The 17,861-nt window shown below is 40.7% G+C and overlaps 2 protein-coding genes across 6 annotated transcripts; one reads left to right on the forward strand and one right to left on the reverse strand.

Annotated features, from left to right (window-relative positions):
• Positions 1 to 259: 259 nt before the first annotated feature.
• Positions 260 to 8,586, reverse strand: znf131 (zinc finger protein 131). 3 transcript variants are annotated; one of them, XM_030738446.1, is made up of 9 exons: positions 8,452 to 8,586; positions 6,105 to 6,258; positions 5,920 to 6,021; positions 4,910 to 5,054; positions 4,704 to 4,812; positions 4,430 to 4,594; positions 3,919 to 4,297; positions 3,665 to 3,795; positions 260 to 1,255 (listed from the first exon to the last, which is right to left on the reverse strand). In XM_030738446.1, the coding sequence occupies exons 2-9, from the start codon at positions 6,238 to 6,240 to the stop codon at positions 731 to 733; spliced, it is 1,692 nt and encodes a 563-aa protein (XP_030594306.1). In that variant the 5' UTR covers positions 6,241 to 6,258; positions 8,452 to 8,586; the 3' UTR covers positions 260 to 730. The 3 variants fall into 3 exon arrangements, with proteins under 3 accessions (XP_030594306.1, XP_030594304.1, XP_030594305.1); XM_030738444.1 differs by having other exon boundaries at positions 4,403 to 4,594; XM_030738445.1 differs by lacking the exon at positions 8,452 to 8,586 and adding an exon at positions 8,219 to 8,334 and having other exon boundaries at positions 4,403 to 4,594.
• Positions 8,587 to 11,615: 3,029 nt separating this feature from the next.
• selenop (selenoprotein P) lies at positions 11,616 to 15,581 on the forward strand. 3 transcript variants are annotated; one of them, XM_030736996.1, is made up of 5 exons: positions 11,616 to 11,771; positions 12,313 to 12,546; positions 12,827 to 13,039; positions 13,151 to 13,268; positions 13,398 to 13,979. In XM_030736996.1, the coding sequence occupies exons 2-5, from the start codon at positions 12,344 to 12,346 to the stop codon at positions 13,977 to 13,979; spliced, it is 1,116 nt and encodes a 371-aa protein (XP_030592856.1). In that variant the 5' UTR covers positions 11,616 to 11,771; positions 12,313 to 12,343. The 3 variants fall into 3 exon arrangements, with proteins under 3 accessions (XP_030592856.1, XP_030592854.1, XP_030592855.1); XM_030736994.1 differs by having other exon boundaries at positions 11,617 to 11,771; positions 13,398 to 15,581; XM_030736995.1 differs by having other exon boundaries at positions 11,709 to 11,771; positions 12,316 to 12,546; positions 13,398 to 15,581.
• Positions 15,582 to 17,861: the final 2,280 nt, after the last annotated feature.

Raw genomic sequence — 17,861 nt, forward strand, 5'->3', positions numbered from 1 at the left:
AAACATCTTACTGCTGTGCTTGCCAACAAGGGTTTCTGCACCATCTTTGCCTTCTTTTCACTAAGACATGCAAATCAATTTATAACTTTTGTGATGTTTTTCTTTTGGATTTTTGGTTAATATTCTATCACTCTCATTAAAATAAAACGATCATAAAAATTAAGACACTGCTCACACTGCTTTTTTTTTTTTTTGAGGGGGGGGGGGGGGGGATTTTTAATCTTCAAGATCTCAGTATATAGATGCAAAACTAGCCCACTCTTGAAACCAGTTTTATTTCATAGCTGTTTTTTTCCCCTACAAAACACCAAAAGTTATTAAAAATAAACATCAGCATTAACAATGAGAAGAATTGGCAGCATACATCAGGTGTTATGTGAGCTGCAGCAACATCAATGTCAATTTATCATGGAAAATAACCCACGTTCAAAAAACAAAATAGAAATTTGAAATAAAAGACAAAAACGGATTGATGAAGCTCTGCAGATATCGAGAATATGGCATAAGATGGCAAACAGCACCTACAGCAAGACAGTGATAACTGTCTATAAGAATGAATGCGGTGGGAACAGAGACATTCAATGTTAACACACACCAGGACATACTGAGGTGACATGCAGTATCTCACATGCAGTGATGTGTACAAAAAATAAAGTGTCCACTGCAGAACAATAAAGCTGTTAAGGACTAAGAGTGTCCAGCAGTTCATTAAAGAATCTTTTTCACACTTTCATACAACCGCAGCTTGTTCTGCTTCTTCAACAGTCACCATCTCTCCCTCCATCTGTACTTCCAACTGAGAGTTCACCACCTGCTGTCCGTCAACTTCAGTTGTGGTCACATGCACAACTTGGATCTGCACTCCAGCCTGTTTTAATCTTTCCATGTCCTCCTCACACATCTCTGCCACCCCTCCATCCTCCACTACAACCGTGGCAGTCTCCTCCATCTCCATCACATCTACAGGCTCCACTGTGACGTGTTCAACCTGAATACCATCTTCCAAGAGGACAGTTTCAGCTCCTCCTATGCTCTGCGCTGATATGGTGAGAGCGGCGGTTGTTGCAGAGTCAGTAATGACCAGTTCATCGCCTGACTTATCCTCGATGGAATGGACCTCTTTGAGGTGCGCCTTCAGCTCTTTCGGTTGGGTGAACCACATGTCACACACAGTGCAGTGGTTGGGCTTGACTCCGGTGTGGCTCACAAGGTGGTCTTTGAACTGGTCCCAGCTGTTGAACACACTACTGCAGACCTGATTGGGGAGGTGGAGGACAAATAACGAGGTCATGTTCACAGAACAGTAACATAGGGAGTAAAGTGATACAACAAACTGCATTCCAAGAAGATGTGGAGGTTGCCAAGAATTACCAGTTTAATCAAAGCAGTTATAAATTTTATAAAACTGTCAAATATCCATTACAATGGAATCCAAGATGACACCAAACAACATCTTGTGTTGTCAAACCAGCAGCCCAAAACCCAGCAAATGTACTTAATTTATACTAGCCACCCGCCACTTATCCACAGCTGGGTTGCAAGGTCAGCAGCCTAAACAGAGAAGCCCAGACCTCCCTCTCCCTGGCTACCTACAACAGCTCATCCAGGAGAACACCAAGGCGTTTCCAGGCCAGCTAAGAGAGATAATCTCTCCAGTGTATCCTCGGTCTACCCTGGGGGCCTCCTCTGAGTAGAATATGCCTGGAAAACATCACTCAGGAGGCACTCAGGAGGTACCCAAGTCAGATGCCCGAACTGGCTCCTTTCCACGTGGACTCAGAGTAGCGGATCTGAGTCCCTCCCAAATGACTGAACTCCTAAATTTATACTAACAAATAAATAATAAATTCTCACATTTATAAAGACCTACCCATTTTCACCTCAGCCATATTTTTCAAATTTTTAACAATGCTTTCCTGTCCCACATACCTGTTTATTCTAATTTCTGTGCCCCACCATTCTGCCCTCTTTTTAAGTCGTCTCTCATTCATACAAAGGGGAACCGTTTGTCTGGGGAGCTGCTGCCAGCCTTCAGTGAGGCCTAAACCAAACTGCAGCCTCAAGCCTAGATTGCTGCTTACCATTCATCCATCATCCTCTACCAATAAATGCTGTTTTAACTGCTTGTCCTTGTTAGTAAATTTCCTCCAAAAGAATCACTGCAGGCTGTCTGGGCTCAGAGGCAGCAGCCAAAAATCATGATGCTCTCTCCACTGTAGATCACCTTTCTTAAGATAGTTAGCTTTATTAGAATTCATCCATGAAATATTTTCCTAGTTCAGTCGCTGAGTTTGAAGACACTCTTTGGCAAAATGTGGGGTCTTTTTCTATGCCCACCCTGTTCAAAGTGATAATGTACAGATTCATGTATGATAGCTTATAAACAGATATAAAGCTTTGAACTGCAATTTTCCTTTAACTCCTCATCTGATCTGTAAGAAAACAGGAGAGCTACTCCTGAATGGGTGCTAACCTCCGAAATTACTGATAGTGGAATATGTTTTATCATAGAATGCCTGCTTTGCTGATGAAAGAAAGCAGAGCTTTTAGAATAGGGCTGCAACTATCAATTATTATAGTAATCGAGTATTCTATCGATTATTCCATTGATTAATCGCATAATTGGATAAGAAATAGCTTTGTAGTTTTACTGCATTTTTCGCTGTGTGAAACAAACAGTGGTGGATGGAGCAGCTACAAAGTTCTCTTTTCTTCACGTTGACACTTGCTGATCAGGTGGTTGATGAAGGGCTCCTCCAGCTGTCTCCCAGTAAACAGTTTAATGGTGGTTACAGGGGAAAATAAATAAATAAATAAAGCTGCTGCTTTGGACAAAAAAACATTTCCTTGATAACGGCTCCGCCTCTTTGCGCATGCCACGTGTGCAGACAGACTGCACGAAAAACAAACACTGCTGTTGCGTCAGTGTTTTTGTTGAAAAACTGGGGGCTGCATGAGCTTAATGTTGTAAATGCTTTGTATTCACAAGCATCCTCCTAAATACATTTCTATCCACATTTGTGTTAAAGAGCTGTTTTTCCAAATGACGGAAATCCGTAGCAGTGACAGAGAACTTTAATGCTGCTAATGTGGGTGGAACACTCCGCTTATACGATGACACCTGAGCGCTGCAGAGTTTAAACGACACATAGAAGCAACGAATTTGTGTTGAGAATTTTTTTTTAATAATCAAATTATTCGAGGAATCACTGCAGCCCTATTTTAGAACAAACACAGAGGAGCAACTGCCAAAAAGATACTAACAGTTTTGCCACCCTCTTCAATTCCTTTTCTCTGTGACCATATTAATTTTGCTGTAAATATGAGTAATGTCTGATATGTTTTCCACTTCATTTGCATTATGATCTGGTTCAAACTGAAAATGCTGAACAATTCAACTCAATTTTATTTATATAGCTCCAAAACACATATAAACAGAATGTTTATCTCACTGTAGATATGTAGGTATGGATTGAAACAAGATAGTTGCAACCATTGTTCATTCCTACCCAGATTGTATTACAACATTAAAAAAAACAGTAGCATTCTACAAATATATAATTTTAATGTTTTGTTTTTGGGTTTTTTTATTAGATTTAAATTGCTGAAGTTCCTGAAGCCCCTCACTGAGCACTGGATGGCCTTGATTGAGGACAAACTGTACCTGGCATTCATAGAGTTTCTTGCGCCCTTTCTTGGCTCCTGCCCCATTCTGACAGGCTGCCATATGGCACTTCAGTGTGCTATTCCGTGCAAATCGCTCGTGACAATCTGGACACTCATAAGGTTTTTCACCTAAAAATTGGCACAAAAAGACAGACACGTGTCAATGTCAGAAGCATAATAAGCAATCTGCTGGACAAATATGATAAATTATATTTAGCTGCCAGATCTATGTACTTCTCCATGAATGTTCACCTGTGTGCTTCCGCAAGTGCTCCTTAAAGTGTCCGAAGTGGTCAAAGTGTTTCTTGCAGTATTCACAAACATGCACTTTCTTTTGGGGTTTCTGGTTTCGAGACAGTTCCTCTGCGTCAAAATGAAACGTGCTGACGTGCTGCTTCAAGGCACCCTCTCGTGTGTAGGCTTTACCACAGTGGCTACACACATGGGGCTTCTCCAGTGAGCCCAGGTGTGTTTTCAAGTGCTGTTTAAGATGGTAGTACAGCTTGAAGCTGCGGTCACACTTGTTGCAACGGAACATGTTGTCTGCTTGGGAAATCTGGACCTCAACAATCTCGACATTCTCCAGCACCTTGGAGGCAGTCACAGTTTCCTCATGATACACAACCTCGTGCTAAGCACAAACACACACACAAAAAAAAAACCCAAAACAATTTTGAGTTAATAATTTCATGCATATACTTAGTTTACACGAATGTGTAACTCAGGTTTTTTTTACCTCTTCTATTTCTCCCTTCTTGATCACCTGTATTGTTGGTTCCCCTTGTTGGTATTTGCTAGTTATGTCAGCAAGAAGAGCCAAAGCAGAATCATCTGATGCCGCTTGAGCATTCTTTGCTGCGTCAACCACCTCCTCCAGCCCCGTCTCCTCGACCTCAATGGCCCCGTCACCTATAACTTCAATCTCCACCTGCAGGGCAGGGAAAGTATTCACTCTTAACAACTAAATGTAGGAAATGAAGCTCACTTGTATTCACATTAGACCGTGGACTTTGAAAGTCAGCTGCAAGCATGCTGACCTGCTCCCCTTCCACTGAGGGTAGGGTTTCTGTAATCACATTCGATGTCTCAGCAATTTTCCTCTTTTTTCCTTTGCTCCTTGCTGGCAGTGAAGAACTTTCATTTATTCTACAAGAGATGATCATTAAGAAATCAAATGTTTATAAACATTTCACCATTGTGAAATCTGGTAAATACTACAGCACCAAAAGTGATGAATTCTCACTTATTGTTGAGTGCTTTGATGGCTTCCTGCATTTGTAAGTACTCAGCAGCTTTCCAGACATCATATGCCTCTTCTTCACCAGTTACAGCTAGTGTGGCCGTGTATGTGAACTCCATCAGCTGACGAAAGGCAGTGTTGCTCACGCCTGTTAAAACGCAGAGTAAAAGCAGTGGTTAGGAAAAGCTGTTCTTGTGTAGCATTGTGACAAAGAAAGGAAGACATCTGTCTATCTGCAAAGTCCCAGCTCAGAAGATACATCAAGTCTGTAGATCAGAAACTAGTCAAGTAAACTGTTATAATAACAAGCATATAATAACATGATTTTTGTTAATTATTAAACTTAGCCAACAAATAATGCCATTTTTTAGGTCATGTTCCTATCACTAGAGAAAACTTTCTGTATAGTTTCACTGCCAAGATGTGGGAATGTGATGTCATTTTAGAAGTGAAAACAGTCAGGCAAGCTAACACAAACTTTTAGATGATGTTCTATAAAAAAAACTCCAGAGCTAGACTGATAAATGAGTCAAGCTCAAACACCAACCAGTATCACCTGCATCAGATACATTAAAATCGATATGCACAACAGGTCTTTAGTAATTTTAATCAATGTTACCATTACAAAGGTTCTCACCAGAGCATCAATATATTTATTAACAAACTGTATGCGTCCTCTCAGAATCTATCAAGGTCACAAATAAAAATTAATTAATTAATGACACTGAGATCAACATTGTTATGTTATCAAGTTTTCAAACAGTAATCTCCTCACCCATCTCATAATCCATTATTTCTAAAGCTATGATCAAAACTGCTTATTTGGGAAAAAAAAAAATCTGTGTAAACACTGTACTGAAATCATGATTCAGTTTTGTAAATATGTATTTGATCTAAGCTACTGTATTTCCAGTAACAACACAATTCCTCCAGTAATGGCCAACAGTCAGTGTGGGCATAGATTTCCTGTAAAGATGTGAATGAGTTTCCTGAATATAACAGACTCATAACACCTTCTATCTCCACCAGTGGCTCTTGAGTAAAATCCTGGAAGAACTTGTGGAAAAATTGACTGCATGCTGCCAGAACTGCTTTATGGGCTCGGAACTGGTGTCCTGGAAAAGACATGAAAAATGGAAATTTTTTCAGAATTTCACCTTCACATTATGAAGATTACTTACACTGAATGCCTGCTTACCATCCACAATCAAGGTAATATCTGTAAACTGATCCAGCTGTCGCTGTTCATTAAGTTTGTCCATCATGACTTTGTAATGTGCTGGGTACTCACTGCCCACACTGGCCTCTACCTCCACCTCCACCTCCGCTGCCATTATTCCCTGATTTTTCTTCTGTAGGAAGAGGAAGATACAGAACAGATTATCCCTTCATGTATTTGCATTACAATGTTACTGTGATATAATATTAATTGCATACTGGCATTAAATAAAGGTTCTGTTTAGTTAATGTTATTACTAACACCTGTGTTTACCTAGCAATATATAAAAATTACTGCTGTTTAAAAAAAAAAACAAAACAAAAAAAAGGTCCACTGTTCATGCATTAGGAGACAAACTTTTTCAGAATGCTGGCACTTATGCTAAAGCCACAAAAAGATATTTGGGTTAATTTAGAAATGGTGTAAACATACAGTTTGTCCAGCAGGGTGTGCTCAATCTCCACTGTTTACAATACTCAACACAGACATTCAGTCTGGTCCAGAAGTATTTGGACAATGGCAATGTTGCCTCTGCACACCATCAGAATACATTTTAAATTAAATGACCAAGGTGAGATTGAAGTGCAGATGTTCAGCTTTGATTTAAGGGGCCAATGCAAAAATACTGCATTAACTGTTTAGGAATGAGTCAAATGAACAACTGAGAAGCAGTTTCATGGTCAGGTGAGGCATGCCTACGTGTACCTCCATGACAAATTAGGCAGACAAAAGATCTGGTGTTAATTTCAAGTGTTGAACTTGGATTTGGTAGTTTTTCACTGGAACTCTCAACATGAGGTTCACAGAGGTGTTGATGCAAGTGAAAAAGATCATCATTGGGCTGAAAAATGAAGACAAATCTATCAGAGAGGCAGCAGAAACTTTAAGAGTGGCCAGATCAACTACCTGGTGAATTCTTGAAAAGAAGAAATTCACCAGCCAGGTCAGCAACACCAAAAGACCACGGAAGACAACTCAACTGCTTGATTGCAAAACTCTTCTAGAACTCTTTTCTTGGTTTATAGAAACTACTTAACATCTAATTAAGTCAACAATACTGGAAGATGCAGGCGTACTGTTGCCTGCAATCAAGAGATGTTTTCCTGTATGGAAAAACTGAGGTTTTACAAGGCACAAACCACTTACACTCAAAAACACGAAGACTTTGCCAGACAAAGCCTAGAAGATGCAGGACAGATTAACTTCTACAGAACAAAGGGAAGAGAAAAGCATAGAGGTGGAGAGGAACAGCTAATAAACCAAAGCATACCACATCCTCTCTAGTTTTTATTGATCATGCTGACACAAGCAGCAGGTGTAGAGGGCTATACTCTCTGCTCAGATTCAACCAAATGCATTCGCCTTAACAGTGCAAACGGACAACGACCCGAAGCATACTGCAAAAGCAAGATTCCTCAAGGCAAAACCGGGAGATATTCTTCAATGACCAATTCAGCCACCTGATCTGATCCCAACAGAGTATGCTTTTCAGTTACTGACAACAAAACCGATGGAAGAAAGACCCTCAAACAAGCAGGAACTGAATGAACCTGCAGCAAAGGCCTAGCAGAGCATCTCAAATGAGGAAACTCAGCATAAAAACACTAAAAAAATCTTGACCCTAATAATCCAGCCAGACTGTTCCAGTAAGTAAAAACAATGTGACTGAACCTTACGTTGACAGACAGAAAGCTGCCCATTGTTAGTGTACTGTATTCGCACCACATCATATTTCCCACTTCTCGAGTTCCGCTTGTTTGTTTCTTTGATTCTTGGTAAGAAACATCGCTATTTTACTTAAAATGAAATAGTTTAGAAGTCAAACGTTTTTCCATGAAGATAACATGTTTAAGATTAAAGGACTGTGTCTTGAAAGGAAGAAGAACTGAACCAGAAATCATTAGCTGCCATATGAATTGTTACCTGGAACGAAATACTATTACTGCAAGATTTGATGTAGTTCAACCCCTTTTCTGGCACATGTTAGCTCCATGTTAGCTTAACTAGCCAACACACAACCCTGCGCCCAACCGAGGCATAAAAGAAGCAATTTCACACACTCAACGTACACATCTCACCACAGCTCAGCTTACCAGGAATAAATATAGCGTAACAACCCTTTCGGGTCAGAAACACGACGGAAATAAACATGGTACAGCTCCAGTGTGTTGGAGGTAACGGGCCTCTTAGCACGCTCGCCATTTCGCGTTTGACAATCAACATTACGTCATCAAACCGCGCATTAAAATACACTTTTCCCAGACAGATTTTCTAATTATAACCATCGAGGGTCGAAATACACGTTGCAAGCCATCGGCATACATACCCCAAGTTTGGTTATGATGCTTCAGAAAGTTATTCTGCGATAATATGTCCTTCGACGCATGTACCGCTGTCCTACTCTCGTTGCTCCAAAAAGGGCGGTCGTTCAATCCTCGGGCCTCGGATTCCCAGAAACCCTTGCGAAGTCAAAGACGCCGGGGAGCGTTGCTTGGTGACAGTGGCAAAAAAGCAAACATTTACCTGGTTGAGGACATATTATAACTAGACAAAAACAGTGTTTTTAATTTAATCCAGAGGTTACTTAACTCATGTTAATTTAGAAAATAAAATTTAATTCAACAGAAGTCCAATTTTTATCATTTCCTTTAATTTTTTTAAAATTAATTTCATGTATTAGTGTGTATTAACTCTTTCTCGGTGCATGACAAATGAAAATAAAAGTAAGCAAACAGGAAAAAGGACAAATGGAGCTCTTCCCCTGTATATAAAGAAGACTGAGACATCAAAGTTCAGTTAAGCTCATCTTTCTGCAGAACACAAGGGGGATTAGTTAGACATAGCGCTTGATTATTAACACAGGTTAAAGCCCAAGTGAATCGTCTTAAAAATTCCAGCTGAAGGCCGGAAGGTCCATTAAGTTGAAGAGATGGGGGCACCAGGTCTGAATAAAGTGGGCCAAATGTGAGGAGACTGAACACCACTCTGACTGTGTGGTCCATCGTAATTGTTTATTTTTCTTTCAAACTGGGAGAGAGGTTTTTGTATAGAAGGTTTCTAAGATATTCTACTTTTGCCACTAATAGTTTTAGCTCTTTGATATGCACTAGTTTGGTGAATAGCAGTTTGCCTCTGTTAAAAATTATTTGCACTATTGTAATTTGGTCAGTGTGACATTAAAATAGGTTATACACCACAGTGCCAGGCTCTGTAATATAAAAACTTGGCAGGTGATTCATGTTATGTTGTACTGTGTCCACTGATAGCTACAGTGAAGTTTCGACACCCCACTGCCCTGATCAGGTGATGTTCTTTTGAAGACTTTCAGTCAGGATTCAGAATCTACCATTATGGCCTCTGACTGTGCTGACTGTGATTCTTCAAAGTAGGCGCCTTTTGCTTTAATTACAGCTTTGCACATTCATGGTATTCCCTCAATCAGCTTCATGAGGTAATCACCTGAAATGGTTTTCCAACAGTCTTGAAGGAGTTCCCAGAGGTGCTGAGCACTTGTTGGCTGCTTTGCCTTCACTCTGTTGTCCAACTCATCCCAAACCATCTCAACTGGGTTTAGATCAGGTGATTGTGGAGGCCAGCTCATCCGACACAACACTCCATCACCCTCTTTCTTGGTCAAATAACCCTTACATAGCCTGGATGTGTGTTTGGTGTCTTTGTCCTATTGAAAAACAAATGATAGTCCTACTAACCGCAAACCAGATGGGCTGCTGCAGAGTGCTGGTTAAGTGTGCCTTGGATTTTAAATAAGTTGCCAACAGTGTTACCAGCAAAGCACCCCCATACCATCACACTTCCTCCTCCATTCTTCACAGTGGGAACTACACAGGAAACATCCGCTCACCTTTTCTGCGTCTTACAAAGACTTGGTGTTTGGAACCAAAAATCTCAAATTTGGACTCATCAGACCAAAGGACAGATTTCCACTGGTCTGATGTCCATTCCTTGTGTTTGTTGGCCCAAGCTATTCCCTTTTATCTAGTCTCTCCTCTTTCCCCTCAACCCCCATCCAGTTGCAGCAGATGGCTGCCCCTCCCTGAGCCTGGTTCTGTCCTGGTTCCTTTTAGAAGGGAATTTTTCCTTCACACTGTCGCCAAGTGCTTGCTCACAGGGAATCATCTCATGGTTGGAATTTTCTCTCTAATACTGTAGGGTCTTTGCTCTACAATATAAAACACCTTTAAGCAACTATTGCTGTGAATTGGCGCTATATAAATAAAACTGAATTGAATTCATAAACAGCAGTCATATTCATTTGATGCACTCTGTTTGCCTGCACCAGCATATCCTCCACATACTTCAAGTCTACAGTATCTCTTATACTTTTACTTACTTCCTACAGTATGCAGAACTGCTGGTGTTTTCCCATACTTCCTATCCCCTAACCCTAAGGTAAAACTACACTACCTTGTCAACAAACATTGCTGCAGTATTTGGCCTGAGCGTTCCTGGCACAAACTCTTTGACTCAGCAGGAGATCTGCTGTTCCATCTGTCATCTGTTTTGTATGAAATATATCAACATGGCAATATGAAAAACTGAACTTGTAGACATACACAGGGGTTTGGAACAGTGCAAGAATGATCACCTTATATTCACACTACCATGTCTGTTAAGGCATTTTAATTCTTTGTTAAACTACAATCTCACTGATAATTGCTTGCCTATTCAAAACCAGACTGGACTTTGAACTTTCTCAAAGACATGGCCTATATCTGCAGATAGATATGGTAGTTGTACTTTGAGTCAGTTTACAGCTTTTATGTAAACTGACTGACTGACCTTTTACGTCAGTGAGGCTTCTAACATTGCGTGATGAAATTTCAAAGGATTTTTAAAAATTAAGCTCCTTTCCTTCGTGGTTCTTAGCCTTACTGTCTCTCTGCAATGTGCATTTCAGCATTTTTCCTCTGTTGTTTGAGTGATCTAAATTCCTCTTTCAACTGAAGCATATAAGAGCGATAGAGTATAATTTGCTATTCAGTACTACTCATTACTTAAGATGCTTGTTTATCTTATCATGTTCTTACTGCTGATGTACTTTAAGCTGCAGCATTCCTTAGTTGTACCAGCTGTGCATATTGCATGAGCCTTTTCTAGGTGTTTTTGTGTGAATTCGAAGAAGCACGCTGGAGACCAGCCAAAGTCCCGCCCCGTGTACTCTGCAGAAAGTACGAAACAGAATTGCGCAACATTCTTCCATATTATTGGCCTCATAATACACCTTTATATTATATGTTACATATTAATGCAACCACTTTGATTTACAAGTCAAATGTATGCACTATCTTCAGTGCTTACATAAGACAGAGAAAACTTTTTGCCCTCACACCATTTCCCTCAATAGAATCGCATTTGACAAACTGCCCATTGCAAACTAAACATGTTCCATTAAAAACATTTGTGTCCTGTCAGCAAGCGGATTTCATGCACTTTGACTTTTTTTTTTCTCTTGATAAAAGTGTAACGATCAGCAGACTGTTGCAACTGAACTTTGTCCTCCTTCCTGACAGAAAAACAACAGGCAGACTATTTAAGGGGGGAGCAGTGGAGGAGGAGGCTTGTTTTTGTTCAGAGCGTTTCAGCAGCACAGAGCTGAACAGAGGGTAGGAAACTTTTAACCAAAGGGTAAGTGACAATATTTATTATATTCTGTTGATTTACATAAAGTAAATACACATAAGATGACATTTAACTATTGTGACTTAACTACTAAATAGTTAAAAACTAAGTAACCAGATGTCAGGGTATTTCGCAAGACAGAATTATTGACAAGTGTTTTCATTTTGCATTAACTAAAAGGAAACAATTTTCTACTTGAACTTTTCTGCTTGACATGCATGTGTGCAATGCATAACACACTTTTTTAATAATCAAGCGTGCCTCCTGTTTGATTTTAAAGTTACTGCATCACTGGACTTAAATTTGTATTGCAACATGACTGAAAACTTAGGAAATTCACATAAAGTGCTCTGTTCACTCTTATTAGTTCCACAGTTTCTAATATATATTCCATGTCTAGTTCAGGAAAATTCCTAGTATGATTTGAGGAAAGTTATAATGATATGCCTTCTCTGACCTTTTGTATTATCATGCTACGTTTTTCTGCTGAGTTTTGTAAATTTCTATTTCTTCCTGTTTTTTCTATCTTGTTCCTCTCTGTGCACAGAAGGTTGGGGGAGTGAGGAGGCGCCACAGGGATGTGGGCAGGCCTCAGCTTGCTCCTCACTCTCTGCCTGCTCCATGGGGGTGGGGCAGAGAGTGAGGGGGGTGGGCCCCGCTGTCAGCTACCTCCAGCTTGGAGGATAGGAGACGTGGAGCCGATGAAGGGGTCAATAGGCCGAGTGACGGTGGTGGCCCTTTTACAGGCCAGCTGACTGTTCTGCTTGGTGCAGGCTTCCAGGTATGTGCCCAGCATGTAAAAATAATCGTATAGTTTGACCTTTTGTCTGGCATTTTTGATTATTTATGAGAAAAAAGTGACATTACTGTGCATCAGCCCTGAACTCCTAAATCTATGGCACAACAGACTGCTAATTTAGTCAGGAAGTGGTAAAGAAATTATATGGGATATGTATATGTTGCAAAACAGTCAAAGAAGTCCTCCTGTTCATATTTGTAGAAAACATTGCAGGAAAGCAAATTACTTTGACACTGATTCCCATTGTCCCTCATCTGAGCAGAATAGATGGCCTGCAGCAGCAGCTGGACAGTCAGGGTTTCAAGAATGTAGTCTACATGGTCGTTAATCACCAGGGGGAGCAATCCCAGCGCCTGCACCCTTTGCTGGAGGTGAAACTTTCCAAGAACATCACACTCTACAAGCAGGTCGAGCAGCAGCCTGATGTTTGGCAGACACTGGGCGGAGAGAAAGATGACTTTTTCATTTATGACAGGTTTGACATTAAGTGGATAACTTGCTTACATTTTGTAAGGGAAAATCAAGAGCACATTATAATTTTGGATAGACTTAATCTCACAATGCTTTCCTGTCCCTTTACAATCAGGTGTGGCCATCTCACCCACCGCATTTCACTTCCATACTCCATCATTGGACAGGGCCATATTGAGAGGGCAATCAAAGATACTTACTGCAAACGCCTGTGTGGAGAGTGCACACATGAGGTACAGAGCAAATCTAACTGAGAGAAAATATTTTTTTAAGTGAAATAATATACTCATCATATAATAATCATTTAATGAAAGGCAAGCTCATAAACTGAAACCTATTTCATCTCTGCTTGCATTTTCCAGAATGCTGAGATCCCAGAGGAGTGCAATGAGAAAGTGGATGCTCAGCCTGATGTTCCAACTGATCAGGATGACACCAGACATAGTCACAGTCATGGGCATCACCATGGTCATGGCCATGGCCATGGTCACCATGGGGATAATCATGGTGTTCACTCTCGTGGCTTTGGCCATGGTCATAATCACAACCATGGCCATCATCATGGAAATCATGCTGACCAAAGTCAAAGACAGCATGGTGTTAGACACCATGAAGGTGACATGCCTCAAACTCAGCACCATTTTGATTTAGGCCAGATTCCACAGGAAGTGCACTTTCAACACATACCACAGGAGGCCCACGTAGCCCCTGACAGGCCTTGAGTACCTGGTAAGGGCAGGTGAAAGTTAAAGTACAGCTGACAGGGGCCATCAGGCTCTGACAGTGAAACTGTGAGCAGCTGATGCTGACACTGACGCAGGCTGTTTGGCGAGGCAGGGAGTGAGCAGCCAGTCGGTCTCTGACACTGTAACGAGGTGCTGCCCACCTCCTGACAGTGACACGGACTGATAGGCGATGCAGCCAATAACATTAGGGAAACCTGACAGTGACGCTCGCTTCACGCTGCCTGACAGCAGCCTCAGCCAGCCCAGTGAGACTGACCCCCAGGTGTTGCGAGCTGAGCATGACAGCAGCCTCAGCCAGCCCAGTGAGACTGACCCCCAGGTGTTGCGAGCTGAGCATGACAGCAGCCTCAGCCAGCCCAGTGAGACTGACCACCAGGTGTTGCGAGCTGAGCATGACAGCAGCCTCAGCCAGCTCAGTGAGACTGACCACCAGGTGTTGCGAGCTGAGCATGACAGCAGCCTCAGCCAGCTCAGTGAGACTGACCACCAGGTGTTGCGAGCTGAGCATGACAGCAGCCTCAGCCAGCTCAGTGAGACTGACCTGCAGGTGTTGCGAGCTGAGCATGACAGCAGCCTCAGCCAGCTCAGTGAGACTGACCTGCAGGTGTTGCGAGCTGAGCATGACAGCAGCCTCAGCCAGCTCAGTGAGACTGACCACCAGGTGTTGCGAGCTGAGCATGACAGCAGCTGTAAGCTGATACTGATATCAGCTTTATATTAACACCAGCTAGTGACACGGGGGCCAAATGCTCTTTTTACCAACAAGTATTACCCTGAGAGAGGCGAGATGGGGGCAATCCTGACAGCAGAGCAGTGGGTTAAATTAGAGTCCCGTATCAAACAGAATCAACACATTGAACACAACAGCTAGTGTTCATGATCCAAGTAATCTGAATGTGCTTTAAAGAATATCACAATTTTAAGTATCTCAACGTGTCTGTCAGTGGGTTGCCCTCATCCTTTCTCAGGAGTGTATGTGATTGTCATGTTCATAAATTACCCCCGCCGTTTTGTTCTCTCCATCCTTTATGAAGCCAGATGCAGAAACTATGCTCTAGTGGCGTCTGTATGATGTCAGGCTGGAGAGAAAGGAGAGGGTGGTTTAAAACATGATAAGCACTTTAAAGCGTTCAAAGTTCAGAAGGAAAATAACACAGAATCTGCAAATAAAAAGAAAATGAACAATTTAGAAAGAATAGAAGACAATACTCCAAGTGTATCACAGTTTGTGAATTAGTTAAATATGTTTTAGGAAGATTGTGTTTACCTTTTTAGGAAGCCCAACAGCACTGCTCCATTACTGGGGAAAAGTCCTAGAAGACCTTTAAATCCAAACCTAAAAACTTTAGACAATAATTTTTCTATGGGGCATTCTATCAATCATCGTTCTTGAGCATATATGTAACAACAGTAACTAACACAAATGATTTTCTTTATGTTTATGTTTTGTCCACAAGCTTTAACATATCTCAGGTCTGACTTTTTTCGATAGGAAAAAACCTTTAATTTTTTTTTTGTATTAACCATTGCATTTATTCTTTCACTTTTCTTTTACCAAATTTAGTATTTAGCCTAGAAAGTGCACACATTTCAACAAGGCTTTTTTTAAAGGTTTAGGGAGACAGCAAGGAAAAATGAGAGTGAAGCAATGAATGAATGATTGAATACACTCTGTTCTTAATGATGGTTTCAGTGGGAAGATATCAGTCACCCTGAAAACCTGAAGCATGGACAGAACTGTATTGGAATTGTATGCAAGATGAAAAATGAGAGCTTAATAAAGACTTAGTCACTCTTCTAGTTTTTGTGTATGTTATTGTCAAAGTATTGCATAAAGTTTCAGATATCATTTTATCTACCATAATTACCTTACAATGTTTCACAAGTTTCACAGCTGATAGTTTTTACATCAAAACAATTTTATCTGCGCTCAAAACCGTACATATGATGCACACACCCAGTAAAAATAATAATGTTACTCAGCATTCATTACACTACATAAAAAAAGGAAAGTGCAGTGAACAAGACACATAATTTGTCCTTACACCTTCATGTGGGCGTCTTGCAATTTACAAACTTACAAAAACATGCATTTACTAGAAGAATAATGGTCTATAACCTACCTCTTACTGCAACATGTATAAACAATAAAACACAAAAATAATGGTGGCCACAGGAAATTTGCTAAGATGGAGTGAGATCTGGCTTTCCTCCTGGCTGTCTTCCTCCCACAGCTCAGAGATAATTGATGCTGTTAGGTAGGTTTAGATGTGAGAGCATTTGCACAGTTGTGTGTTTTCTGTGTTAGCCCTGTGGTGGGCAGGAGACCCATCCAGAAGGTACCTGCCTTTATAAAGCACGAAGGAACATGGATAGAAGGAGGTACTGTATGTCTCATAAGACATTTTCTCATGATAGTAATATGATTATGGAAATTATGATACAAATAAACATTGTTTTATAAGAAACAATGAGCCACACCCATAAGTAAATCATAATAATAGAAATATTAGCCTATTAGACATATATAAAACATTTACTACTGAATGGGAAATTCTTACATTTCCATATGGGATGAATTAGCATTCCATGAGCAAGCAAGAGCTGTAACAGTTGCTTTTTATCCCCATAAAACAGCTCTTTGTCTTGTTTTCCTCCTCCTCATCCACCACCTGTTGCATGCACTCTTCCTCCTCTGCCTTGTACACTCTGAGCTGGCTTATATAATGGTTTCATCACATCATTAGCAATAAGTGAAATGTCTTGAGCTGTTAGGCACAAGCAATGAAATCAGTGTTGTAAATTTGTTTATCCTCTGCCACCTGTAGTTGCCATTGCACATTAGATATAAACTATGTGTATCACTGTGCAAAATTTGTTTTAGAGAGCAAAAATATTGTCTCTGACTAGGTGAAAACCGAGAACTGTGATGGACACTGAGGATTTAGTGGTTTAGAGATTGGGATTTAGTGTTATAGCAACTGAGGAAACCTGTGAGTAGATAAACTTTTCCCTTAAAGATATCTGATTCCTGTAAAAGGCACTTTCATGTGAAACTGTTTGCCCAAATATTTGTCAGCAGAGGGCGATGAAGATCTACACAATAAACCATCATCACACTCGCTGCACCTAGCCGATGAGTACAATGATGAAGTCGTTTATCCATAAAAAATTCATTGACAAATCCATGCAAATTAGCATATTTCATATTTCAAGTAATTTAATAGAATTGCTTTTTTAGGCTGTTTCTATTTTCTCTGAAGCAAAGCACACATCACAGTTCCAGTTTATCTTAAGTAGTTATTTATTGGGGGATGAAAGTACTGTCATGATATATTTTCACTTAAATAGAACACTATGCCTACACACCCTGATGACAAACTTACATTTCTTGTTTATGCTGATTACACTGATTATGTCTATTCTACTAAAAACTACCAACTTTACTTGATGGTGTGGTATTGTTTGTCTTCCTACTTGTTATTAAAATGGCTTTAGATGCCAGAACCATTAATAAAAGCGTCATCTTGAAGAGGTGCATCTTAAGCTCATTTCTCTCATGCTAAGACTCATATAGTGATGACAATGTACAGCTCAAAATCTGTGAAATTGTCTCGAACTCTTAAAGTGCACCGCCCTCTGCTCAGCATCATGTAGCTGAATTGCCTGTTGGACTGTGTGTCTGAAAAGGTCAACAAGCAACCGGAGGTAATAAATGAGGCTGAGGTGGACTGCTTGTGTGGGTATAATTGGGCTGAAGATCCAATACAGAGGAACAGTGACTTATGGGTAATTACCTGCAATGTCCTGAGACAAAGAGCTGTGAGTGGCTGTCTCTTTGATTCAATCAGCCCCACACAGAGCAGGGCAGTACACAGCCTCTGTCTTAATTGTCCAATATGCTTTCCCCTCGATGCACAGATGCACAACAGTTTCTGCAGCCGCTTCCTCTCCACTTAAACCAGCAGCGACAGAGAATCACACACTTGTGAACTCGTTCACACAAAGTTGCCCTGTGTTTCTCACAAACAAGCACACATTCTTCCCCCTCCAACCACCGCACATACATGCATGCAATTC

Source organism: Archocentrus centrarchus, chromosome 9, assembly GCF_007364275.1.
Source record: "Archocentrus centrarchus isolate MPI-CPG fArcCen1 chromosome 9, fArcCen1, whole genome shotgun sequence".
Classification (NCBI taxonomy): domain Eukaryota; kingdom Metazoa; phylum Chordata; class Actinopteri; order Cichliformes; family Cichlidae; genus Archocentrus; species Archocentrus centrarchus.

What these genes read in the sequence shown, in the direction of transcription:
- znf131 (XM_030738444.1), bottom strand. Translation starts at nt 6,240, where the DNA reads ATGGCAGCGGAGGTGGAGGTGGAGGTAGAGGCCAGTGTGGGCAGTGAG. An exon ending in CCTCAGTGGAAGGGGAGCAG is followed by an intron (nt 4,595 to 4,703) that starts GTCAGCATGCTT and finishes CCTGCCCTGCAG; the next exon opens with GTGGAGATTGAAGTTATAGG. An exon ending in AGAAACTCTATGAATGCCAG is followed by an intron (nt 1,256 to 3,664) that starts GTACAGTTTGTC and finishes CTCCCCAATCAG; the next exon opens with GTCTGCAGTAGTGTGTTCAA.